The 26459-nt window shown below is 36.9% G+C and overlaps 1 protein-coding gene across 3 annotated transcripts in view; it reads right to left on the reverse strand.

The window, feature by feature from the left end:
* Positions 1 to 5209: 5209 nt before the first annotated feature.
* The window catches only part of PAXIP1 (PAX interacting protein 1), a 35926-nt gene continuing 14676 nt past the window's right edge, over positions 5210 to 26459 (reverse strand). Inside the window, exons 2-18 of one of the 3 annotated variants that reach the window (XM_075045319.1) lie at positions 26082 to 26319; positions 22658 to 23305; positions 19137 to 19860; positions 18228 to 18322; positions 17156 to 17251; positions 16678 to 16815; positions 15225 to 15346; positions 14534 to 14718; positions 14356 to 14399; positions 11677 to 11744; positions 11180 to 11282; positions 10117 to 10285; positions 8231 to 8331; positions 6939 to 7073; positions 6780 to 6855; positions 6145 to 6209; positions 5210 to 5692 (exon numbers count right to left, since the gene is read on the reverse strand). In XM_075045319.1, the coding sequence (XP_074901420.1) occupies positions 5681 to 5692; positions 6145 to 6209; positions 6780 to 6855; positions 6939 to 7073; positions 8231 to 8331; positions 10117 to 10285; positions 11180 to 11282; positions 11677 to 11744; positions 14356 to 14399; positions 14534 to 14718; positions 15225 to 15346; positions 16678 to 16815; positions 17156 to 17251; positions 18228 to 18322; positions 19137 to 19860; positions 22658 to 23305; positions 26082 to 26132 (2832 nt within the window). In that variant the 5' untranslated portion in view covers positions 26133 to 26319 and the 3' untranslated portion in view covers positions 5210 to 5680. The remainder of the gene's footprint in view (positions 5693 to 6144; positions 6210 to 6779; positions 6856 to 6938; positions 7074 to 8230; positions 8332 to 10116; positions 10286 to 11179; positions 11283 to 11676; positions 11745 to 14355; positions 14400 to 14533; positions 14719 to 15224; positions 15347 to 16677; positions 16816 to 17155; positions 17252 to 18227; positions 18323 to 19136; positions 19861 to 22657; positions 23306 to 26081; positions 26320 to 26459) is intronic. The other 2 variants (XM_075045300.1, XM_075045309.1) reach the window with 2 other exon arrangements.

The raw sequence follows: 26459 nt of genomic DNA on the forward strand, positions 1-26459 counted from the left end.
GAGTTGAATGAAATCAAGTGAGGATCAGTCCTTTAAAGCCATGGAGAGCAGGGAGGGAACCTCTTGTTTCATCTCCATTCTCTCTGATGTAGCTGCTTCATTTAAAAGTGTTTTAAGTTGACATGCTAATAAAATTTGACTTCTTAAGCTAAAAATAGGTGTGTTTTTTTCTTTTTGGTGTAGCTTGCTATGAGGAAACATCCTAGGCAAATGCATTCAAAGCTGTGTCTGATGTGGGGTGCCCCTCGACTACGACGCTTTCTCCCTGGCAGACGCAGCCTGGTCTCCTTCTGACAAAACGCTGCTTGAGGATCATAGAAACCTACCCTACTGATAAGGGTGGCAATATTTTTCCAAGCATCACTCGCTCTTCACAATTGTCTGTGTACGTACTCCACAGGTTAAAATCCCCTTAGCAGAGCTCTGAGCATCTCCCAAGGGCTCAGACAGTCGCTCTCCACTTGCGTTCCTCCAGGGAAAGCTCCTGGATCCCACTGAGGAAGCTTCTCAAGCACGCCTTTCCCTCGAGAGCAGCCTGTTGTATTTCAAAGGGATGCCGGATTGCTTTTTTAAGAAAACGGCGACGCTTTCCTAGCCCCTTTGCTTAGTGCTACCATAACCTGGTCAGCACTGAACAGCCAGGACACGGATCATACTCCCTCTTCTGAAGAGCTCGGGTGGGCAGCGAGCTCAGGATGATGACATCATTTGCATCAGACTGAAACGGGCTGGGTAGGTACCGCTTTTGTCAGAACTGCTGGCCCATGGTCCCTACATGCCACAGCACTAGCCAGGCTCAGAGATTTAGGAACCCTAACAACAAAAAAGTAGTTTTTCTTAAATACTAGCACACATTCTGAAGACTAAGAGCAACAAGAAAGAAGTGCCTGAAGCCTACAGTGCTCCCTGCAGAATGAGTTTTAGCAAACAAAATCATTTTGGAGACAGTCTCTCTTGATCTCACAGACCTGAAAGTAAAGTGAAACTCACCTGCAACTTCCTTATTAACATTTTTGTATTCATTACTGCTATTCCACAGAAATTCTAGGAAAACTTACCCCTATTAAACCCTAGAGTCATTTGTAAAAGTTCATTCTCTGAGGTGTCAGCCTGTCTCCTTGTTTCATCGGTGTGTGCTCTCTTTCTTCTGTTGCCATTCCTTGGCTCCACTGCTTTGGTACTTCTTTACTTTTGCTGCAAGCAGCATAGGACAGGCAGAAGAAAAGAGAAAGCAAGCAGGCTTTGACTGGCTGTCAAGATGTGAACTTTGAATTTAGCTAACCTGGGTTTTATTCCCTGCTTCACCACCCCCAGTGCAAATTTCTCTCAATCTTAAATTTCCATCCATAAAAAGGGTAATTCTTACCTAACATAGTCTATGTAATCTCCTAGCACCCTGTAAGACATTGTGATATTTAAACATAAAATATATAAACATCAACCGAGCTGTCTTCTCATCTGCCCTTTTGCCTTAAGGTAGGACAAACTAACTAAACTGCCCTTAGAAAATGTTTGATGAATTTTTAATAGTAGAGGTGCATGAAAATTAAAGTTGCACAACCTTCCTAAACACATCCGTTCTGGTGCTTATCTGCTCCGATCAGATGTTCTACATGTCTTGAACTGCACAGTTGATTTTTTATTCAGGAGTAGCTCAGCCCGAGTTGAAATTAGCAAGAGATGTGAAAGGCAGCACAAAAAGCTTCTGGGAATACATCAACAGCAAAAAAGAAAGGAAAAGAAAGAAAATGGGAAGTCTGCTGCCCAACATAGCAAGGGACCTAGTGACAAAAGACAGACATGAAAAAAGACAAGGTACCCAATACCTTTTTTCTCTTTTCACAGTTTTGGGCTCCCCCATACAGGAAGGCAATGACCAACTGGAGCAGGTCCAGCAGAAGACCATCAAGATGATTAGGGGGTGTAAGTACACAATGCACAAGGAGAGGCCGAGAGCTGAGTGGGCTCAGCCTTAAGAAGGGAAGGTTTTACTGCTGTTTATGACTGCCTACTAGGAGGGTAGAATGAAGAGCCAGACTCTTCTTGGAGGTGCATGGGGATGAAATTAGAGTCAACAGCCACTGGTGGAACAATGGACGCTCTGATTAGATACGAGGATGGTTTATTTATTACCTTGAGGGTAGCAAAATACAGGAACAGGATGCCCACAGAGGTTGTAGTATCTCCATTCTTCGAGATACCAAAAATTTGACTGGACCTCCAGAGGTCTCTTCCAGCTGTACTTCTACAGTTCTGTTCTACAAATCTACTTTATGACTCAAGGCAAAGAAAGCTGCAGGGTAATGAGGGGAGACCATGTCTCCCCAACTTCCAGCAGTTCCCTAACTGATGGAATGTCTTCACTATTACAGACATGTTCTATATTTATCTAACTGCTATATCAGGACAGGTTTTCTACAAAGAACACAAGCTTTTATTATGGACCTAATACTTCTGCAAGCAACTAAACAACATGAAAGGTACTTATTTTTTCCTGAGTAGAGGAAATCCGGGATCAAATAAGACACTTAAGTATTATAACCATCCACTAAAGGAAAAGCATGTTCATAACAGCAACCTAGTATCGGAATACTTCATCAAACCCTTTCTTTATCACTAATCACACGCACAGTAACATCTGTGCAAGCCAGTTGGCTCTGGACAGCTCCTGTGGTTCTTGAAAGACTATTTCTTGGCAGGTTCTGTTTTTTACTCTAATTGAAAGGTTAATCAAATCAGTCATACTTGTATGTTGGCTAAATAAACACACTGTCTCCACTGATGATGAAACAGATGCATTACCACTCACGTTTCCCACGGGGTTCATTTGTTCCATGATTGCATTCGGTTTTCTTCAAGCTTCTCTATGCAGTATCTGACAGCATTCTGGATAGTTTTTGTAAGGAAATTTACCTTTCAGATGCTACTGCATTCACATGTCTCTTAACTCTATCCGTCTTTGGCAAAGGTATTATATATCCTCAACACTGCTTCGTTGTGGAAAACGTGGAAGTTAATCCTAAATAAGGTAAGAACTCTTATTGAGGCATAAATGCATTATCGAGTCTAGCAGTTTAAGTTGCTGAGGCAGAAACTGCTAACACATTAAAACCTGGTTTCTCTCTGCCTCTCCCCCCTCAGTGCCAAGTTTCATTTTGCAGAAAGCTGTTTTAGCAGGTCTTCTTAGCTTCTAGAACCCAGTCCTGCAAATTCATATGGCTTGTGTTTGATTTCATGCACAGCTGAATGCTGCCGCTGACTCATTACATGCATGTATCTCTTTCTGAAACCAGCGTTTACATTTGATATAGCAAATCACTGTTTGTAAAGCAAGGCATAGAGAAGATATGCTGAATGCATGACAGGTAGAAAGTATTTATTCAAGTTAAGAAGTTTTGTATATCACAACATTTTCAAGAGTCCAAAAAGCTACAACAGCTGATATTTGTTTTAAAGAAAAAGGCATCCAAAAAACTTTCTGCAACCTGGTAACTAGTATAATGAAGGAAGTCTCAAGCCATACAGAGATTAACACAGATTTAGATAATTTCAGTATTACACATTCTGAAGTGTACTTGAAGGAAAAAAGTGTACTTCTTTCTCCACTACAAAATTAGTATTTATGCAATGCATTACTGAAGTTCTTCAGGGTAGGATTCATCTCACCTATTTTCTGTGTTCTAATAGATGTAGATAACTAAACTAGTTTGCTAAACTGTTAAGAGATGCGCTCTCTGCAGGGGTCTTTAACTAGGTCAGGTTTTAGAGATATACTCTCCCTCCATTGACAGTAAAGGGAGAACAGACTTGCCAGGTCTACATGTCTGAACAATTTACGTCATTTGCACAACAACTCATCAGCCAACAATTAAGTCCCACTGCAGTCTCTCCTGTTTTTACTATTTTTAAAAGTTAAAGCATAAAATCATGGTATCAATTTCCAACCTTAGGTCTCCACTTTAAAGACTTTTTCTTAATCTATCTCATAATGAAGAGGAAACTGTATTATGGAGAGCTGAACATCACACTAAGAAAAAGCACATAACTCTGCTGCTACAAGTAAATGGCATTTGGGAAAAAGCACCATTTTCTCCTACCCTGTACCATACCTTTTTAAACCTCCGATTCACCATCTTGAGCCAAAGTATAACATTCTCATGTACTACATTTTGTCACCTTACCAAAAGTCACGCTGACAGAAATGTTACATTCTTGTTATGATCACACAGCCCCTTATTGCTTACAATAGAAATGCCAAACACATGAGTAAATCAGGATACCTGAGGAAGCCAGAGCCAGAAATAACAGGCAACAGGCACACTACCGACTTTGGTGGGACCTCACTCATCTTGAAATTTACTACCACTGTGTTCTTACAGCTTGAATTTGTCATTTGCTTAAGCACTTTGTTGAACTGAGGCATGGGAAGAAAGGCAGCAGAAATAGTGGTCAAATATCAAGCAGATTTACGTTTTAAGCCATAGCACAAAAGAGATTTGAAATTAGGAAATTCTCTGTAGAAAATTTTGCATAAGCTAAAAACAGCAGCTTCCCTCAGTTTAATGACACTGTATTTGTAAAAACATCCCCGTAAAATGGTTCTGCATAAAAAAATACAAAATGCTTGAAAAAAATAGTGTGATAAGCTATTGTTTAAAGTATTTTTTTATCTCACATTTTGAATTGATCTGTGAATGGTTCACAAGGTGCTGTAATATACTTGATGCTGAACAGATAATTGAGTATCTGCACCTCCCCACCAGAGTTGAATGGCTTGCTGATCAAAGAATAAATGATCAAAGAATAAATAGACTTTTTCATCTACTAGAATCTAAACTGATAAAAACGATAAAGTCAGATTATTAGAAATGTGTGTGTATTAGGAAATACAACTGAATATAGATTCAGGAGACTGTTTTTTAATATTTATTTAGTAAAACTCACTATACAAACAAAAGTTATCACAACAGCGTAATATGTAGGGTTGTAGTTTCTCCTTCCTTCAAGCTGCTTATTCATTTCAGTAAAAACACATATATACATTTACAACGATTTCCCTTTAAAGCACTGGGTTTTCATATATTAAAACATACCTGGTAAAATAAGCTTAAAATAATTTTACATTGCTTGGAAAAAGATTTGAGTAATTTACTCTTACCAGAGTGCCATTGTTGCACAGTATTCAAAAAAATGAACCACCACTAAAATATAGAGTAAAACATTTAAAAGTACATTTATTTAAAATGTGGGCAAAATATCAATATAAAAGAAAATAGAGTATAAGAAATAAAAATAAAGTACAAAACATTTTCATCTTCAACATCCATAATTTAATAGATAGCAAGCCCTTTTATTTTTACATCCAAATTACACTTTTGGCTGAAGTACCACCATTTACGTTAAAATGTTTAAAAACGGGCTAATCATGATACCTAAAGTGGGCTCTTTTAAAATGGTAGTATAATACAAAACATAGTAAATTATGTTTCAGCATAATAAAATTACACATCCTAAAAAAGATGCAGTTTATTTTTGCTTTCCTGCTTTAAACTGCTCATCATCCCTAGGAAAACAGCTGGAAAACAGCATCCACAGGAAGTTTTAGTTGCTTTGTACAATGGCTGAACAACTAGATTTAGTGCTCCAAGGATTCCGAAGCAGTAAGGCATTTTACTATCCATCAAGTAAATTTATATGTATGTTTGTTAAGAAAGAACAACTTTAAGAAATGACTGCAAAATAGAACTTCTATAAAAAACATGCATAAAGACATAGAACCCTTACTGGTCCTTCCACCGCATTTATCGAATCGGGGTTCATCATTTCCTTCAGTAAAACACTATTTTCCTCATCTGCAAGTAACTCATGACAAGTATCTTCCTTAGTGACAAGTTTTTTTCCTGTTGCTTTAATATTCTACTACTATTCCTTTCCGACAACCCTGACTCCCACCTCCACTGAAGTATTTCCTATCAAAAAGTAATTCCACTTTGAATTTAAGATAGGTTTCTAGGTGTTAAACTACCCTCCTATCAAGCAAACATTATACATCCTAAAAAAATCATAAATAATTAGTTCCTAATTAAGAAAAACTTTTAGTAAACCACACTTCCCAAAGCAGCAGACAGCCTTTACACAAAAAGGATATGATTCATAATCCAGTGTTTGAGTAAGTACCCCAGTCAGGACAAACTCAGCATTGTGAACATCTGAAAAGATCAAAAACATGCAGTTTACACCCTACAAGGACATTCTTCCTCATTCTACATGTGCATCAGGAGGGGCCATTCCGTACCTTTCTGTTCTTCATGCAAAGGCGTAAGGGAGTATTGCCCCACCACTACCAGGGCCCTACTGTTTGCCATCACACACATCACACCACAAATACTAGACTTCCCCGAGCACGTCTTTGTTAATAAATACAGCATGTCTTGGGGTTCTACACTGAAGTAAAAATTGCTAAAGTTAAAAACCCTGAATCTTTAACTAACTTGATGAATACGGAGACAGTAATCTTGTCTCATGCAGGACTGAAGCCCCAAGTTCAAGCGTACCCTTCAGAGGTTTATGGTGACCTGGCTATAAAATACATCTATCGGAAATACCTAGCAAACAGCTGGCTCAGATTTTGCCATGGTTTGCAAGATAAACCATGTATTCCTCTATTATTATCTGAAAGCTTCAAAAGATGTCTATACTTGTAAAATATAATAATAATTTAAAAAAAAAATCAAAACAGCCAATATACTGTTCAAATTACATTGATAGATTATACATACCTATGCCTCTTGCGAAATATTCTCGACATAAATGAAGGTCATTTTCACAGGAAATCAAGATTATCTCCGGCAAACTCTAAACGAGAGAAACTAATCATTAGCTCAGAATAACACAGTAAGATATTACCAGTAAATTTGAGAAAGCAACACTCTACACACTTTGTTCTGCTTATGCTCCATGAGTTTTCTAAAAGAAGGTTGTTTAGATAATACTTTTCCTCCTGCACATTCCACAATAGCTTTCATGGTGGAAAGACTGGGACAAATTCCAGGTGTAATGTAAAAATATTTTCCCTAAAAAGAGAAAAAGAATAAGAAGAACCATTATTTTGTTAACTGATTTCTGCAACACATGAAGTTTTATTAACATGTTACTCTTCTCTTATACAATCATGGGACAGGCTTTGTAAGGTGGTGTTAGATATCACAGGTTATGGCAACAAATTAATCAGCTGATGAACTGTCCTTAATTACCACTGACATTTTCCCTGGAGGGGCAAACCCACAATTTTGAGAAATTTGAACAGCTTAGGTGTGCCTATTTCAACACCTGTAAAATTAAAACCATGAAACCTTCAAATGACCACTGGTCAAACTAGGTTTAAAAAAAAAAAAACAAACCCCAAGACCTTTCAGCTTTTAATTAACAGCCCGTGTATTGCTTTCCGACAAAAATTATCCTACTACTTGGCTGAGACTGATACAGGTGATCAGATCACAAAGTAGATTATCTCTGTTTACAAGCTAGGAATCAAAAAATAACTTTGCTATTTAGATTGCAAAACTGAGTGAAATGTAGTATTTAGACTTAATAAAAGACATATATTCATATTCGTTACAAGTTGTAAAAATACCCTTTTTAGGTGGTCTGCCTCAAGAAAAAGTCTCAAATTTAGTTATACCGAGGAATCTCTAGCAACTTGGATCTTCAGATACTTCTCTGCACTGTAATGTAATTTCATCCGGAGGCACAAAAACCATCTTGCACCATCCTCACAAGCAGCCTGGTGGTAAGTGCAGTCTTCAAAGAGAATCAGACTAGAACTCCCTTAGGCTGAAGTGTAAAATCACTCTCAGACCCTCAGTTTTATGGGCAAGTGCTTTGACTACCAGGCTGATGTTAAAAAAAAAAAAAAAAAGTCCCTTCCATAAGCAGCATTTTACAAATAATGGAGCAATGTTCTAAATTCTGTAAGGGAACAAATACTGTTAAGTACACTGGGCATGTTTAATTCACATCTACAGGATCCAGTCACTCAGAGGGCTTAGATCCATCCAAACAATGCTTAGGCATGAAATAGGCATGAAGTAAAAAATAAAATTTAAAACAAATGCTTCATGTTATATACCAGTCTGTTTTATTGCCCTTGGCTACAAAAGCTGTAGTCCCAATGCTGAAAAAATTTGGGTGAAAAGCTCCAAGTATTTAAATGTCCTTTTAAACTGCATACCTTGAACAGTGGAGCTACTTGTGCTCTCTTTAGAGACTCCTCTAAACTAAAGCAGAATAGCACCTCAGCTTCAGCATCTCTGAGCACAAAGTTCTGCTCATCTGAAAAAGAAAAGATTGATGATGTAATGCACAAAGGACAAAAACATCCACATAACCCAGGATCTAATCTGATCAGAAAATATTGATGGAAGGGTGACTCTAAATGGTACACTCATTGATTTTAACATGATACTGCCTTTTATTAGGTGTCTTACAAGGACAACCCACGATTACTTGGAGAACTGTGTGTGTATTTACACTTGTGTATCCAGCAACAACTACTGTCCTGTAAAGTCCCTTTTTCTAACTTATTGGAGGAACTTGCAAACTTTTATTTGTTGACTCTCTACAAACAAAGGAGCAGAATGATTAAGTTTAAGTGCAAATCACTGTGACAACTATGGGAGCCTAGAAACTGTCTTGAACTCCTCACACAGCCTTAACAGAGCAAACTTTCCATCTGTTTCCCTTGTCCTGTTATTCAGCTGATTTTTCTTTCTTTTTTTTTATTAGGGATGCAATTTCAGTCTTAACTTCATCCTTCCACAAAAAGCTGTGTCAAACACATTTCTAAATCACTTAATTCAAAACACCTAATTTTAAAGGAAAATAAAATTATATGGAGAACAAATTGGTCTTTCCAAGGACAATTCTGATAACCTGCAAGAGATAGTGTTAATACTTTTCCATAAGACAAAGAAAACCAGTAGGACAAATTTTCTAAGCAACTGCCCTATTGTCCATCATTTTACTAGGTACAAAAGTGAAGGCAGCCTATTAGCTACAAACTGACTGAATTTCAGCAGACAAGTAAACTATTTCAAGTACTAGACCAAAACAGTCATCCTTCTAAATCCCCAGACTTCATCGTCTAACCGCTTTCAAATGGATTGATTTCGCAGTTCACTGAGGCTGAACCAAGCAAGTTGCTTTCTCCAGATCTATAAAAAAGTTTGCCAGTTTATTGGTTAATTATCCATAGATTTAAGTCTTTGTCATGGTTAGGCAGCAATGTTACATATTTCCCCCTTACAAACAAATTATATAAAAAGCATAAAACAATCATAAAACAACTAATCAGTCTTTAAGAAGATTTTCTTCAGATTCAACATCCTTGTCAAAAAGACCAAAATCACCTATTTTGGTTTTTTCAGCTGTCAACATAAAAGCAGTGTAAACACAAAGTTGGTATCTTCCAACAGACTTACAGTACTAGACTAATTAACTTTCATTATTTAAACGCATTTTTGTATATATTTCCAACAGTGGCTTAGTTCCTTACAACTTATATTTTAGAAAAAATTATTGAAACCAAAAGTATTTGGGGCTTAAAAAGTAATATAACCATAGGTAAAAATCTGCAAATGTCTATATGAGAAAGAAATACAATCTTATTTCTTAACAACATCCGATTATTTAATAACTCTAAAGCAAACTTTTAAAGTATTTTTTTACTTCATTTAACAGAAAGGAACTGTATTAAATCAAATAAAAACTAAAAGAAACAAAATGTTCTGTTGAAAGAGAATCTGTTAAAAAAAACCCCACATAATTTCTTATGACACCTTTATTTAAAGATTTGAACATAACCTTCTACCTCAAGTGAAATACAAAGTAGCTGCTTGTATAATTTTTTAAACATAACATCAGTTATGAACTATGCTAGTCCGATTTGTTGTAGACTTAAAAATCTCTGCTTTCAAAACTGAACTCTAGAAATCTGACAAGAGACACTGAATTCAGAAGTCAAAACAATGAAGTGTATTTAAATATGCATGCCATCTTCACATACTTTAATCAACAAACCTTAAGGTTACTACAGAAGTTGATACTAGTTTAACTTACCAACAAACTTCTGGCATTTGAAACACTCTTCTAACCACTCTGGAGTTACTATGTGCTTGACTATAGAAATTGCTGTCAGGAACTTGACAGTTCGGGTCACTTTACTGGCAATTAGATGGGTACATTTCTGGGCCGATTCTGCTACTTCACCTCCAAGGATATACAATTTCTGAAAGTTGTATAAAACACAAATCAGAATGGAATAGTCCTTTAAAAATTGTAGCAAAAAATGAAGAATCATAACATCTCCATCAAATAAAACTAAGGTCCTAATGAAACAGTAAATATAGGAGATTTCTGTATTACAGTCATTCCTTTACTAAAGCTGATTAAAGGACAGAATTTACAGCCACTGAAAATCCAGGTATTTCGAGACACAAATTTAATCTGGCAAGACTGAAAGCTACATTCTGCTTCTGCAGTTTTTTGAGTTGAGGTTGTTTTTTTTAAAGCAATGAAATAACTATAGGATACAAATTAAAATCTTTTTCTAAGTAAAACATGCTATTACATTTAAGTAAGCAGAAAATTAATAATTTTGCTCTTTTCTGTGGAAGGTGTAATATATACTATAGCTACAGGAAACTTAATTTTGCCAGTCTTTTTTTTGAAGAGAAAAGCATCTCATGAAAAACGTGTATTCTTTAAACACACTAGTTCCACATGTATTTTTGATGATACTGAGTAACCACCCTTTTTTCCTTTTGGCATTACAGATGTCGACTACACTAGAAGAATCTTGGGCCTTACCCAGTACAACCATCACTAATCTTCTCACCTAAATTTGATCATGAAGTCTGCTGATATAAAACCAAATGTGGAAAGTGCCTTCTTGCTTTTAAAGCAACCATATGAGAATAAAAAACAAGTACCACAGAAGCATAAAGTTCGGTTACCAAATAAAACTCATTTCACATAAATCTATACTCTAACCTCAGCGCCAGTAAGCATGGGTTTTTTTCCCACTAGATGCATTCTAGTAAGTCTTAGACAGTAAAAACTTAACATCAGGAAAAGTTAACAGATGTTTCAATGTAGTTCACGAGATAAGCACGAAAGTCACCTTAATGTACTGTTGAACTTGCATAGGTTCAAATCCTGTGAAGAGCACCATTGGTGTCAATTCTGGGGTGAGTTTTTTAGTAGGTGGCGGCAGGTCTTCAATCCTACCAAGTACATGAAATACAGCAGAATGTTAAGTTTGGGCCCAAAGTTGTATTATTAGTATTTTAAAACTAGACAAGCACAGTCTTACAATTTTTACCAATGGAAGTACTCAGATGAATGAAAATTAGGCACGATCAATCTTCTTCTGAAGAAAAAATTGCGATGCTGAGAACAGGACATTTTCTCCTGTTTCTGTTCTCTCCCAATTATCTCACTACTTCACTCTCTAGTTATTATTTTATTCCTGCCAGTTGAGTAGCTCGCAATATGCAAAAAACGTTGACAGTTATTTCAATTAGCAGGGCACAGGATGGAAGCAGACTGATGGCCAGCTGACATTTCTGTGCAAAAGTAAATTAAGGGCTACTGACACTGATTGCTCGCCACTCTTACCTTGCTCTTTTGGAAGATGGCTGAAGACTGGATTCATTTTGCTTTGGTTTCAAAGGCAACCTCACACCCTGAAATTAGATCATCTACATGTTTACATCGGAATTAAACAAGGTAACAGACTTCTATTCTGAAAGAGGAAAACTATACACCAATATTCTGAGACTATATCAAAGAAAATTAAACACAAATGAAAAAGACATGCTACTGAATGCGTACTGGTACACCTACTGCTTACACAACTGACTCAATGCAAACGCTGAGCATTAACCAAAGCTTCTCTACAGTTATGTAACCATTTAAGTGTACACCAAATAAAATATTGTGGGACTTTTTTTCCTTTAAATAAAGCTGATAATCACCAATGGAAATCCCAAATAATTAAATAAGAGAGTGAAAAACCTGACCACTTGTTAAATACATGAAGATTACAATATTCTTTGAGGTGCTCAAGTATCAACAGAAAATAATGGCACCTGCGTTTTAAACACTCGAGTTCCCTAACTACATAACCAGAAGCTCCATTGGATGCTCGGGTACTCACTGGATAAAGCAATCCCACTTCCCCAGTACTAGATCAGCCACTAGAGCATCTGCCCAGGGGTAGAGAAATGTAGCTTTTAGGCTCTCCCTGGCCTGAGTAACTTGAAACCACAGCGCTCAGTTGCAAGAGCATGTGACATCTATTCCTTTTTAACCTTCAAATCTACACCTGAAATTTAGTGAGGAATGCTAGAGGTACATGGCCAGAAAGACAGGCAGCATTATTCCAGCCTCGCTGTGAGGATGGTCCTTTGGGAGGAACAGACCACAGGGATTTGTTCCCTACACTCAGGGATGTGCGTTTTTATGGTAGACAATCACTAGTAAGAGCAGCTGGAAAGAAAAGTGCATGCGCTCACCTTTTGATAGACATTTCAACTATGAAAATGCAAAAGGTAGATGACATCAATACTGTCCTCAAAAGAGGACCCCATGCTTTAAATCCCAAGACAAATAGAAATGCCTGCTGTGAAGGTAGTGAAGTACCTTGTCTGACACTTCCACAACCTCAGCTTTTTCTATTACCAAATCATATTCTTCATACATGGGCATCCAGAGGGGAGCTGGGCAAGATTGCCTCCAGAAGTCTCTTTCAATCTAAGTTATAAGATTCTCACTTCACATGGGCAAGAAGGGTCACCATATAGTAAATACAGAAAGGGAGGTACTAAATTCGGCTTCTGACCCCTAAGTTCTCTCCATTTGCTACATACGACAAAACAGGGACCACCACCTGGTCTGACTGAATCACATGGAGGCAGCCCATGCCCAATTTTAAGATGAGCTCAACTGCAGTGTGGACCCAAGAGGTGGTGGTAACAAACCCAAAACTGAGTTAGTTAAAAGTTATTTTAAATACTAATAGTGCATACTGAATCTCCTCAAGGATTTTTTTTATTTTGTCACTAGTAGAATGCATCCTTCTTCAGGAAAATATGAAGTACACAAATTTTTTAAAGCATTTAATTTCCTAAAAATTAGTTTCTTACAGCCCCACAGAACAATGCCACAGGGGTCTAAAAGAAGAATGTTTCAAACTTACGGCCAGGGACACAGTAGTGGCTATTTCTAAAGTGTAAAGGCATTAAAACAACAAATAGTGCCCAGACCTCCTTTAAAGTATTAGTACAAATTAAGTTAATGACAGTTACTAAGCTCCTCTTTTCTGAACAGGATACAAAACAACTGAGATAACACCTGATCCAGAACACAAGAGGTATGGCAAAATGTTTTTGTGCAATATAAAATGTTATCTGACAGTCATCTGTTGTACAAATGAACTGAAATCTCACTAGCTCAAACTGGAATTTACCTACATAAAGACAGACACTGTGAAAACAGTTATCAAGTGTAAATCTGAAATGGGAAGAGAATTTACAATACAAAAACTGAAATAGTTTTCTACATATTCAGAACAAGGAAACTGTTCAGAAGATATGCTGCAGTTTCCACCTCAGCTCTTACACCTGTCTCATGTTTTGCATCTTTCACAAGAATACACGACATGACAAAAATTAAATGTTTTTTACTAAATCTTTTTTAAGGTACGTTTTTCATTGTTTGCTTACACTGCTGTTATTTCCAGGGTTATCAACTACACTTTTTAAAGCATGATATATTTTTAAATTTTAAAATATACAGTATTAGAGGTTTTAGTTCTTAGACTATTTTAATGAGAGGATAAAAAGTAGTTCCACCCTTAATTTACATTACCTATTCTATTTAAAATTTGGTCTATATTCTAACAGAACTCTTACTGATTTTGGGTGTTCTGCCTTAAAAACCCTTATGTGGCCTGATTTTCAGATACCGTTAGGTACTGACTCAAAAAATACTAAGCCCTTTCTACAGGTCTGATGTAAAAATTGAAGAGTGAAGCACTAGCCCAAGATGCCTCAAAAGTAACTTGATTTTGTTTATCACACTGCAGTTTCTTAGTTTTGCAAAAGATTACTTCTCAGATTTCTTGAAATAAAATAGAGAGAACACTACCAGGAAGTACCGCCAGGAGGTTCAGTACGGGTCTGTGTAAGCCCCTCTGGCGTGTTGCTCACACCATACACACATGTGCTCACACATTAAAAACACTAGAGAGTAATCTTATAAAAATAGCGGTATATATACAATAATTCAACGTACCATTAGAAGTTCTGGTGACACCTTTAATGGGACTCTCCAAGCATCTAGGAAATTAAGAACAAAACAAAAATGAAACCATTGGAAAGTTATAAATAACAGATGACACATGTTTCTATTGATTAAACAGGTACTTATATAAATGCTACAGAACACAGGATTTTGGGACTGAAACTCTTACCCAGAAGATTTAGAACTAGATGTTGACTAGGAGAAAGCGGATCTTGAAGACTGAATACTGTATACCGACTGTGCTGTATCTGCCGTAAAGCTTCAAAATTTCCTAGCAGTATGTCACAGAGCCATTGCGCATTTACACATGGTATTCTCCACTCTTTAGCCTTCTCATACTTCAAGCCACTGGGCCTTATTGTTCAGAAGTGAAGAAAAAAAAATATATTTCAATGACATAGGTAAAATAGCAATTTCTAGATACTCTGAAAAAATACTTTTGTTCTACATGCCAGAACAAGTCAATTATGGGAGAATTTCTGCCCCAAATGGAATCATGTTAGACCTCGATTTAACTTAATTTTCCCTCCTCCAACATTTTAAAACAATTATTACAAAAAAAAAAAAATTTTTACTTACAGATGATGTAACAGTCAGCATCACTTATAAAAACATTGTAAAACAGTGAAGCTAGAAATGACTTTTCTTTTGCCTGTCTTTAGAAGGCCAAATTTATCACATAACAGTGTTCAGTAATTTAGTTCAAGAAACAACATCACTAAGTTTATTGCTATCAAATTGCAGAATTGATCAAAATTAACATTCTTATAATGAGATGTAACTAGCACCTCACATTCAGATAAGCACTAACTGGCAATAGGCTACTGAGAACGTGATTACTGCAGAGATAAACCACTTACTCTTTACAGATGAGAACTGTATTGCTGCGACACAGATAGCCTGTGTATTTGGCACCTGCTAGGTAGGCCATTAGTTTGAGGTCATCTCTGTCACTATCAACAAATCCTGTCACAGAGATTATCTACAGATAGAAAGAGACAGTTACAAATAACTGAACATAGATGGTACTTACAAAACACTCCTGCTGAAAGTATTTTTGTTACTAACTTTTTTACGTTACAATGAAATATGCAGTATCATAACTATGGCATATAGGCACTTAATTAAAACATGGTTTGTAGGACACATAAAGTACAATTTAAAAGTGATTTGTTTATACATAAAAATTTCAGGTTTCTAGCACTAGTTCTGACTCAGGAAGAATCATTTTCATTCTGCTGGTCAGCTTTTTCTCATTTACAAAGACTAGAGTTTTACTATGAAAGAGCTCACAGCTAGTTTTCTTCTCGCACATGTCACCTCTTCTGCTGCTGTTTATATTTAGGAAGACAGAGAAACGCTTACACTTACTTGCCCTACTCTACTTTTAAAAGTCTCCTGAATGCTCTGCTCTACTCTGCCAAGAAGCCAAATAAACTGTGCTAGCTGATCATAGGTGCTGAACTCTAATTCCACTTCTTCTCTTCTTATCCTAAGTCTTGCCAAGTTTGCATTTTTGCCATTCTCTCATTTAGGAAAAAGGCAACAGCAATTTTGTTGTTGATAATAAACTACGTTTATTACATTACATACTACGTTTACTACTAGCCACTGTGTTGACATGCATATTGTTATATTCTAATTTTGCCAAAGCTGTGTTTCTTTTTATGTCTTTTAGAACAGGCTAGTAGCAAGGCTGTCATCCTGTATGTCTGCATCCAGCACAAAGAAATACTTTGGCATTTTATTTTACATTGCACAGTGTATTTCAAGATGCATCCAATTCAACTGCAAGTTTATCTTTCAACCCCACAAAACTCAACCTCCCCAGTGCTCCTCATTGCACAGGCTACTGGAACTGTGCCCTCCTATTCTCTGATGAACTGCATGGGCTTCCTTTTCTGGTATTTCCTAGGTATTGACCCAGAAAAAGAAAAACCCTCAAAAAATCCCCTGAAGATACTGGGTTACGGTAAACGAAGCATATACTGTTAAACGTGCTCTTAGTAAATAATTTACACAGCTTGGACTCCTGCAATCTTGCTACATATAACTTATATAATCTTTGCACCTCAGTTTCTAAGAGAATAATTCACAAACACAGGTGTTACTCCTCACCACTCAGTAACATTTGCAAAGCACTCTGAATCATCTGATAGCATGCAACAGATCAACAGAGGACCTTAACAGAAGCTTTTCTTCCGAGACAGAAGAAACGTGTGTTTTGCTTTGAGTAAACACTTTCTAGCTATACTTTAATGCTGCTCATGTAAGGAAGCAAGCATTCTGTAGAAGTAATCTTTTTCTTCTTACATGTTGAGAGCATGGCTTTCCTCCTGGTGGAAATGCCACTGGAAAATGAAGTGCTCGATGAGGTGGTACCATTTTCTTCTTCTTCAAGATTGAGTTCAGCCAATGTGCTGTAATACATCTCTTCCTCTCTCTTAAAGCCTATGAAGACATGCATAAACAGCTTTTAAAAACCAAAATACATCTTTATTTTATTTTACACTTTTTCTACAATACAAAGCTTTGTTTTTAATCATTTGTTTTTCTCTACTTTTTCAGAATCCTCCTTCTCATAGCATCTTTCTCAGTGTTCTCTGGAATAAATCTACTACATGCACTACAAAAATTGGTTATACCATAAACAACAAATCATAAAAAAAGCACATAATGGGAAATTTTAATTTTATACTTGCAATCTAAGCATGAAGTACATACTGAAAAGCCCTACCCTTCTAGTAATAAAATGAAAGCATGCATGAATACAAGTTACTAGTTTGCTTACCTGAGCATACATGTTACTGACTTGGCTTTCACAAAGAAGATGTGTACATCTGCTTGTAAGGGTAGGGTCCACTGTCCCACCATGTGCTTGAATGATCTGGTAAGAGGACAAACCCAGAACTTCTAATACATGTAACAATTTTAAAATTACCCTATGAAACAAACAGTCTGACATGAAAGTCTACTCTTTAGGACATTGCCACCATTAGCACCATTTCACTGAAGAGTTACCCCCCCCAAAAAAGTTTGTTATCTAGCTTAAGAATATTTTTGAAAAAAAAAGAAAAAAAAAAAGGAGAAAACAAAATTAAATATGCACCTTTTCACTGAGCTACAAAAAGTCTATTTTTTAGAATCAATTAAAAAAAACAAATAATGATATACAAACAAAAATAACCCTTCTCACGTTTATTTTTGCAGTATAACTATTAAACAATTGTTCATGAACTATTCAATTCTATCTCAGCAATAAACACAAGTGCTGTTAAAAATGTCAACAGCTTACTTGATTATGCAAAATTGTAGGGAAAATTCAACTATAAAATCCATCAGAAGTTTCTGAAGAACATCAAAGTCCTCTCATTTAGGAAAGGATACAATCAGATTTTTCTGAAAAATAGAAGTTGGCAAAAAATAGAAACACTCTATTCTTCCATCTTATTCACTCAGGTGGATACCTCACAGGCTACTAAATGCCAAAATTATATGCAAAAAAAGTCTTTTTATACAATAAAGTTAAAGATAGATAGCAATGCTATATCACATTTGCTGCACTAGAGCTGCCTGATTAAAAACATAAATAGTCAGGAAATAGTTAAGGCTATAACTTATTTAGCTCATGCTCTGACAAGGCCCAATTCAACCAGGCTGCACACATCCAGAGCATTTTTATCACTTTTTCTGGTCAGCTGCAGTTGAATAATGGTTTTTAGGTTGTAACACAAACATTACACAAAAGGATGCCTAAAGAAAAGTGAACAGTGCTGAAATACTTCCAATGATTTCTCTTAGAATTTAGTTACTATGACATTATGTTACCATAGGTTTTTTTTAAAAATACAGTAGAATCTTACCCGTTTCCAGGTCGCCAACAGCTGTTTGTCAGACATCTGTTCTGGGTAATCAGCAATTGCAAAGACACAGCCCAGTAGGAAATACTCTTCTGGAACTGGAATAGTTTGGCAAATAAAAGAACAAAAAATTAAATACTTACAAGTCTGGAGAGTTCACCTCAGAACATATTTGCTACACTAATCTTTCCTATTACCAGGTTATAAACTTCAGTTAATTCTGAATAAATCCCTCTAGAAAAAGTAGGATCCAAAATTTCAAAGCTGACAGCCACATCTAAAGGCACAGTTCAGCCCAGGGTTTGTTTTTGTTCTGGGTGCTTTTTTTCCAGAAGAAGGGGGCCTAAAGGGGCAGAAGGAAGGGGCACCAAAAGGAAAACATAAGACAACTTACTCTTTTAAACAGATCAACTATGAATAGTCAAAACAATCAAAAAGTTTTCAGTTCTACTAGCATGGACAGAATTCAAAACAAGGTATGACAACTTTCTATTTGATACTGAACCCTCATGAATTTACTAGTATTTCCAAAATTTAAGCTGTCTTTCCAGTTGTTAGGCTGTTTGAAAGCTTCCCCATTCCCTTCTTCCAAAGGAAAAAAAAAAATAATATGGTATGCATAGTCTAACACTGTTCTCACAGTATAATTTATATGCTAGGGGCATAAAGTATATATTTGAAAAGAGAATGTTCTCAGTGCTCTCATGCTTTTCAGATTTCTGGATCATCCTTAGTTATAATTTAAATCTTGTTTGCCTAAAAATTAGTAAAACAGGTCCTGAGCCATGAATGGTATTTCTAAGCCTTACAATCCCATACTGTAAGCGCAGCATTATTTTTTTATATTCTAACCCACATTATGTCATGTCATTAGCCACTTTTTTCCAGCATTAGAAGGCAATAATTACTAACTCTCCACTGCCGGATCGTGTCCAAAAAGCGGCTGCTGTTGCAGTTGTTGCTGTTGCTGCTGCTGGTGGTGTGGCTGCTGGGCTGCAACTTGATGCTGTAGTGCTTGAGATGTCTGAGTTAAGTGTTGTGTCGCCTGATTCTGCATTTGCTGTTGCTGATGCTGTTGGTGTAATCGCTGTAAATGCTGCTGCTGCAATTGCTGCTGCTGTATTTGCTGCTGCTGATGTTGCAGCTGTTGTTGCTGCAGATTCTGTTGCTGTAGCTGCTGCAACTGTTGCTGCTGTAGCTGTTGCTGCTGCAACTGATGAAGTTGCTGTTGCAAAGCATGCTGCTGTTGAAATTGGAGCTGTTGCTGAGGACGGTGTAGCTGCTGTTGAGCATGTAACTGCTGCTGTGGAAACTGAAGCTGCTGCTGCGCGAACTGGTGCTGCTGATGAACTTGCTGTTGCTGTTGTGAAAACTGATGAGTCTGTTGCTGTTGGAAAGACTGCTGGGAGATCTGGGGTTGTTGCTGCTGCTGCTGTTGTAGCTGCATAAGTTGTTGAGGTTGAAGGTGTAAAAGAGGATGGTGCTGTTGCTGCTGTGCTTGATGTGACTGCTGTAATAAATGTGTCTCTGGTGTTAGTTTCACTTGACTAAAGAGCACCGCGTTTGGATGTCCCTGTTGGCTATGATTTACTTGTTGTTCTAAACTTTTTGTAGGTGCTGAAAGTGATTGTAATATCTAGAAAACAAAAATTAGTTTTGTGACCTTTTTGTTGTCATTCAGGTTAAAAATATTTAAAAGAACTACTGGGAAAATACAATTCTCAAAAGAAAAGAACACTGCTTAAATACATTGGTGAGCTAAACAAAAATCTTTAACCGTTAATAGCAAAATGAAAAGACAGGACTTGCACATAGAAAAGCATGGAGCTACGCATGGCTCCTAATATAAGGCAATGCACATTTTAGCAAAGTTTAACATTAAAACCCATCCCTTTACTACTGATGGTATCTCCAATAGCATTATGACTATTAACACTATATTAAATAATTACACTGATCAACTCAATCAACTGTAATATTCATTTTACAATCCTGTTGGCCCATTAAGTTCAAAGTTTAGCCATAGTCTTATTTTCTTTAACTTAAAAATTGCTAATAATGGCTCTACTAATTAGTGCTGTTTGAAACATGGGAACTTAACACAACCTTGCTTTCTTTTGAACCAATCCAGGAATATTTAGCTCTATTTTTTAAACTGAATCCCAAAATACAAAGACAAACATTGATCTGCTGAGCACTAATAGTTACTTGGAAAAAACTCCCACAAACTAACAAACCTATACTAAGAATAAAAGATTTTAGCTGAAGTGCTGAAGTAATGTGGAGTTTAATTTCACTTTTAGATGTTTAACTCACTGTTAAGGGAAAAATCATTTCACACTAAGCAGACATGAGTTAGCAAGTGAGTTTTTAAAGCATCAGAAAAGGGAAAATTAGGCAAATTCCTAACAGATTAGGATGAGTTCTACATATTTATTAAAATGCTTTAATATAAACTACCTATTAAAAACTAGACGGAACAATAGGAAACTCTAGACTCGCCATTCATAAAGTCTTTTAAACATGAAATCAGCTTTGGTGAATCCTGCAAAGCTTGTTTCCTTCACCCACACTAGCTCATCACATACAGCGTAAACTTCAGTGATGTGTGTGTGCGCGAGAGAGGAATCAAAGCACATCACTAAAACACAAAGCCAATGAACTGTACACTTTCAATGAGATGTCCATCAACTCTTAATCTGAGGTGGCTCAAGTGTTTTTTACAATGCACTTCAAAACACCTCAGGTTTCATCTAAGTAATTTTGGTGTTGTTGGTATAGCATACATTTACAACCACAATTATCAATGCATCACCCACCACTAATGTCTCAACAGCACCACAGTATAAACATTCAATAACTAAAAATAACATACACAAAAAGAATGTTTCCGTGGCTCAGTGTGAAGAGAGGTCTTCATGCTGCTCTCCACAAAAAGTCCCAAAAGTCAAAATTACAGAAGCTTCAGGACACATATTTCAAAATAAAGGGATAAAACTTTCAAAAGTATCCTAGGGCTATATTCAGAAAATAACTTTTTATCTGCAAAATGCCTTATTACTACAGATCTTGCCATTCAGCAGAAATCTGAGGTTCAAATTAAACAATAACTTTCCAAGATTGTGCACCAAGACATGGAAACCACCCAAGACTGGTACCCAAGCAGGATACAAAATACAATTTAACCTAGCCAGAGGGATTCACAATTCTAAGATGCAAAGCTTTTCCGCATGTGCTGGAGCTAGCAAGGCAACCTACTTGAGAACAGTCCTTGCACACCATAATCAAGTCCCTAGTCCAACAGACTTCTGGAGAACAGTCTAGCCAAAGCATGATACCATCAACTGCCCTGTAGCTCTATGGATACTACTTACAGAAAAATACTTCCACACAGACACCACTAAGGAATATTTGATAGTACAATGACTTGTTGTAGAAGATGTGGTGTTCAGACATGAAAGCATCAGCCAACTTACCAGCACTGGCCAACCAACCAGGACGTTGGCGGTTCTGCTCAGTCCTTACCCAGAAGTCTCAGTCCTTAAACAATTCAAGGCACTGAGAAGAGGAATCTAAGACTCAGTTTTAAAATGAAGCCTGTATTTCTATTTCATATTCAGAATTCACATAAACAAAGAACCAACGTTTCTGAGTGACTACTTTTTGTGTTTAAGTACTAGCTGTAAGCTTCTATTATTCAGGCACCTTTGAAAGTTTTACCATCAGATGAACATCCAAATAAATGCACCAGTGCAATTATCTAAGTAAAAGATATGTCTAACATTTTATAGCACCTACTTTTCTCACGTTCCCTTCCCATGAACATCTAAGAATTTCAATGCTCGCTTGCTTTTTATTTTCTTCTAAAAATAAATTCAATAGAAAAGCTGCAATTATTTCAACTATATGAGTGGCATAAGAACTTTTAAGTTAGGACTTCTGTATCATAATCCTGACTCTACTATGTAACAACTTAATGATGCCCAGCAGAACAACACAGTATAGAACTGAACCTACTGTGAGAACAATCAATTTCACAGTTTTATGTGTTTATAGCACAAATAATTTCTTGCACTGATTGAAAAGCTTGAAGGGTATGAAATCAGGTTTCCTGAACTACCAAAATAATTCTAAATTTTTTTTTTTTGCTCTTACCAAGAAACCAGTACTGAAACTCTAAACCATGCTGTAGTTAAACACAGCTTTACTCTTTCACACATTTTTTCCAAATGCATTCTTACTTCCATGAACCTGCTAGGAATGAAGTTACTTATTTCGGGGAGGTTACTAATTTAGCCACAAGTCCGAAGTAATATGGGGAACTTTCAATCCTTTGTACATTTAAAGAACAAAAAAAGGAAACTGAAGTTCTTGGATACGATAGTTCCTAAGAAAAAGTCCAATATCTTATAAATTAACAATCCAACACTTACATGTGCTACATTTGATGGTCTATTAATCTGCTGAATATCAGCACTATTAGTAATATTCCTTAATGTCCGCACGGCTGGACTCCACGTAGCCATCATTTCCTGTCGATCAGAACTTTGGGCACCTTGTACTGAAGCCATCAGATTGCCTCTCATATCCGGAGGCAAAATATTACCTGGCACTGGCGGGACATTGGCACATAAATTAATTAACCCAGAGTCCTTCCCTTGAGGCAACCTACGCTTTGCTGCGGATGCCTGTGGGACTTCAGCTGGTGTCCAATTCAAATTCCTTTCTTGCTTTTCTGGAGAGGAATCTGAAGAATCATCAAACATCAGTTCCCCTTTTGCCTTATCAGCAGTAGTAGATTTTGGTGAAAAAACTTGATCACCCAAAGGTGATCCTTCTCGAGAAGATGCTGGGCTTGATAATTTTTCATCAGTACTAGCTTCATTTTGAGAATCTTGTTCTTCATTTTCTGCTTCTTCTTCTTCTTCTTCCTCCTCCTCCTCTTCTTCTTCCTCATATATAATTAAACGAGGATGATAAGGAGTCTCTTCTTTTTTAATCTTATCAGCTATAGAATCCAGTACCCAGTCTGGTGTCACAATTTTAATGCTGTCCCGTTTACAAGCACATTCATATTTTTCCTGGGGGGGGAAAAAAAAAAAAAGATTTTATTTACAGACAAAAAACCACAAATAACTTTTTTGAGGGCAGGACTAGAGCATGGAGAAGCCGATCACAAGAGGCTGTCCAATAACAGAAAGTGATCTCTCCCAGAACCAGCAAGACAAACTATACTACTGTGCATAACCACAAGTTCCAAGAGATTAAAACAAAACCCTCCACATTTACAAAATAAAGGACTCATATGGCAAAAATGCAGAAGATTAAGTCTTCACTTGCAAACACATCACTACCCAAATTCTTCCGAAACCCAATCGCCAAAGGATTCGACAATCATGAAACTTTGTTCTGAAAAAGCCTTCAGAACTCCAGCAGCTAGGAACACCACAGTCAATACTAAGATGCAGCTGATTTTTAGGTGGACATTAAGGTGAGTCTAAATACAGTTTATACTTACCTTTTTTCCACTAAAAAAAAAAGAAGAAAAACCCCAAACAAACAAAAAAAATCGTCATGAAAAAGCATTTAGGAAAAATCAGAATATCACAATGAAGTAGAGACAAATATTTACAAGGCTGTCACTGAAAAAAATGCATTTCAGGAGGAATACAAATCAGAAACCGGTCAGGTATCTCCCATACACCTTCTCAGAAGTGGCAAACTGTAATGTTGCCTTCACATTGAAAGTTACGCTTTTGTGCAAATATTAGCTAAATCGATTTCAATGTGAGGTTTACGATGTTGACAAAGTAGAAAACTTTATCCCTCCCTCCTTCCTTATCATTTCAAGACATGTACAAATAGTAAAACATCACTGTTTCCTTTCCACAACATCAGTGCTCTATTTATTCTAACATCCTCTTTGATAGAAACCCCTCACAAATATCAAGACGGTGGGGAAAAAAAAAGAAAACTTTCTTTAGACCATTTGAAACTAATATCAGGATCTAATATTTAGAAGTGATTGAACTGGGATTTTCTTTGGATGTCAAACAATATAAATTAACAACTAGCACATTCAAAGGAAATTAATTTAATTTAATGAGTCTCTAGAGTTATTTCCTACAATGAAACTGTCATTCATACACAATAAAGAGATTACAGATGAAACCAAGTTTATTTGCAGATAGGAGTTTTCATTCTTTCTTTGTAGTGAGAATTATTAAGAATCTTGTTTTATCTTCTTGTGTCTAGTCAAAGCAATCATTTAAGTTTTCACTAGTGTCAAAACTGTTCTCATTACAAACTGCTGCAGAAACCCTTATAACAGTATATCAGAGCAGCAGGACTAGAAGCATTTTAAGTAATCATCCTATAAAATTGTTCCCATTCAATGATTAAATAAATTAAATATTTATTTTATCCTACAGATATGAAATGCTTATGTGTTTTTTTCAGTTTCTTCACTGGCAAGCTCAAGACAACATCCTTTGATCTAAAAAGCTTATGATTTAAGTCAACACTTCTTAAATGTATATCATTGCCTCTTAAAAACACCGGTTTAGGTAGCAAAGCTCTTTGTCCAAGCATTACATTCTGTTGAGATGGAGGAGACAACTAGGGTAGTGTTTGGTACACCCTTCTAAGTCTTCCACAGAAGAAAGATCATGCACTTAAAAAAAGAAAAAAAAAAAAAACAAAAACCAATCCGCGCCCCCCCCCCAACCCTACAAATTTTCTTATAGTTTTAAATGAAACAGGGAAGAAAAAGCAAGCATTTCCCATGTCCACACTTTCTCTTCTCCCACTGTCAGCACATGTTTTATTCTAAAGCACTTTCCTATGTATTGCATGCATAAGTTTACTGTCATACTACTAGCCACACGTTTTTCTCTTAGTATTAGATAGTTTCCATTAACTCCAAAACATGAAAAGGGTCATTGGTGGGACAGTAATATACTCGCTCTGTATAAAACAGCATTAGAAACTTGAAAAAGTTTTACAGATTTATGTAAGGAGGTAGTGTATAGAACCTGATCTTAGAGTTATTCACATTCAAATAACTAACCCCTGTGACCCCTCCCACTTACTTGAAATTTTAAAAAATGGTGATGGAAATGCGCTCATGTTATTAAAGGACAAAAAATAAAACACAAAAAACAAACCCAAAAACTTGCTCCATCCACCACGTTAAGTAAAAGCATCCAAGCAATCATTTTTAAGTGAGCTTCAAATCGTTTTAAGTATTTTCAGTCTCTGAACAAACACACTATATCAATTACAAATATATTTCCTCTTCAGGAAGAGGAGTAGTGAACACTTCATGAGGTTTCAGTGAACTATTATAAACTAAGAATCACTAGCACTATAGTAGAGGAGGCTATTCTGATGTGCTTAATGCTGCCTTAGCCAGTTACCTGATCTTTCTGATTCAGTTTCTCCATTTGCATAGACTGCAGCATTTGACTTCCTACATGGGAGTAGGAAGTCAAATGATGACACTAAATTAGGAGGAGCTGTGGACCGAGGGTAGAGAGGCCTTACAGAGAGATTTGGATAGACTAGAGAGCTGGGCAATCACCAACTGTATGAAATTTAAGAACAGCAAGTACCAGATTATACACCTGGGACAGGGTAATCTTGGTTATACATACAACTTGGGGGACAAGAGGCTGGAGAGCAGCCCCGCAGAAAGAGATCTGGGTGTTTGGGTTGATGGTTAAGTTGAATATGAGTCAACAGTGTGCCCTGGCAGCCAAAAGAGACAACCATGTCCTGGGGTGCATCAAGCACAGCATAGCTAGCCAGTCAAGGAAGGTGATTGTACCACTCTACACTGCGCTGGTGCATCCCCACCTTGAGTACTGTGTGCAGTTTTGGGTGCCTCAATTTATGTAAGAAGGCCATCAAACTATTAGAGTGTGTCCAGAGGATGACGACCAAGAAGGTGAAAGGTCTTGAGGGCAACACTTGTGAGGAGCAGCTGTGGTCACTTGGTTTGTTCAGCTTGGAGAAGAGAAGGCTGAGGCAGTCTACAGCTTCCTCAATGGTGGCAGTGGAGAAGGAGGTGCTGATCTCCTCTCTCTGGTGACCACTGATAGGATATAAGGAAACAGAATGAGGCTGTGTCAGGGGAATTTCAGACTGGACATTAGGAAAAGGTTCTTCACTGAGAGGGTGGGCGGTCACTGGAACAGGCTCCCCAGGGAACTGGTCACAGCACCAAGCCTGTCA

Source organism: Buteo buteo, chromosome 2 (assembly GCF_964188355.1).
Source record: "Buteo buteo chromosome 2, bButBut1.hap1.1, whole genome shotgun sequence".
Classification (NCBI taxonomy): domain Eukaryota; kingdom Metazoa; phylum Chordata; class Aves; order Accipitriformes; family Accipitridae; genus Buteo; species Buteo buteo.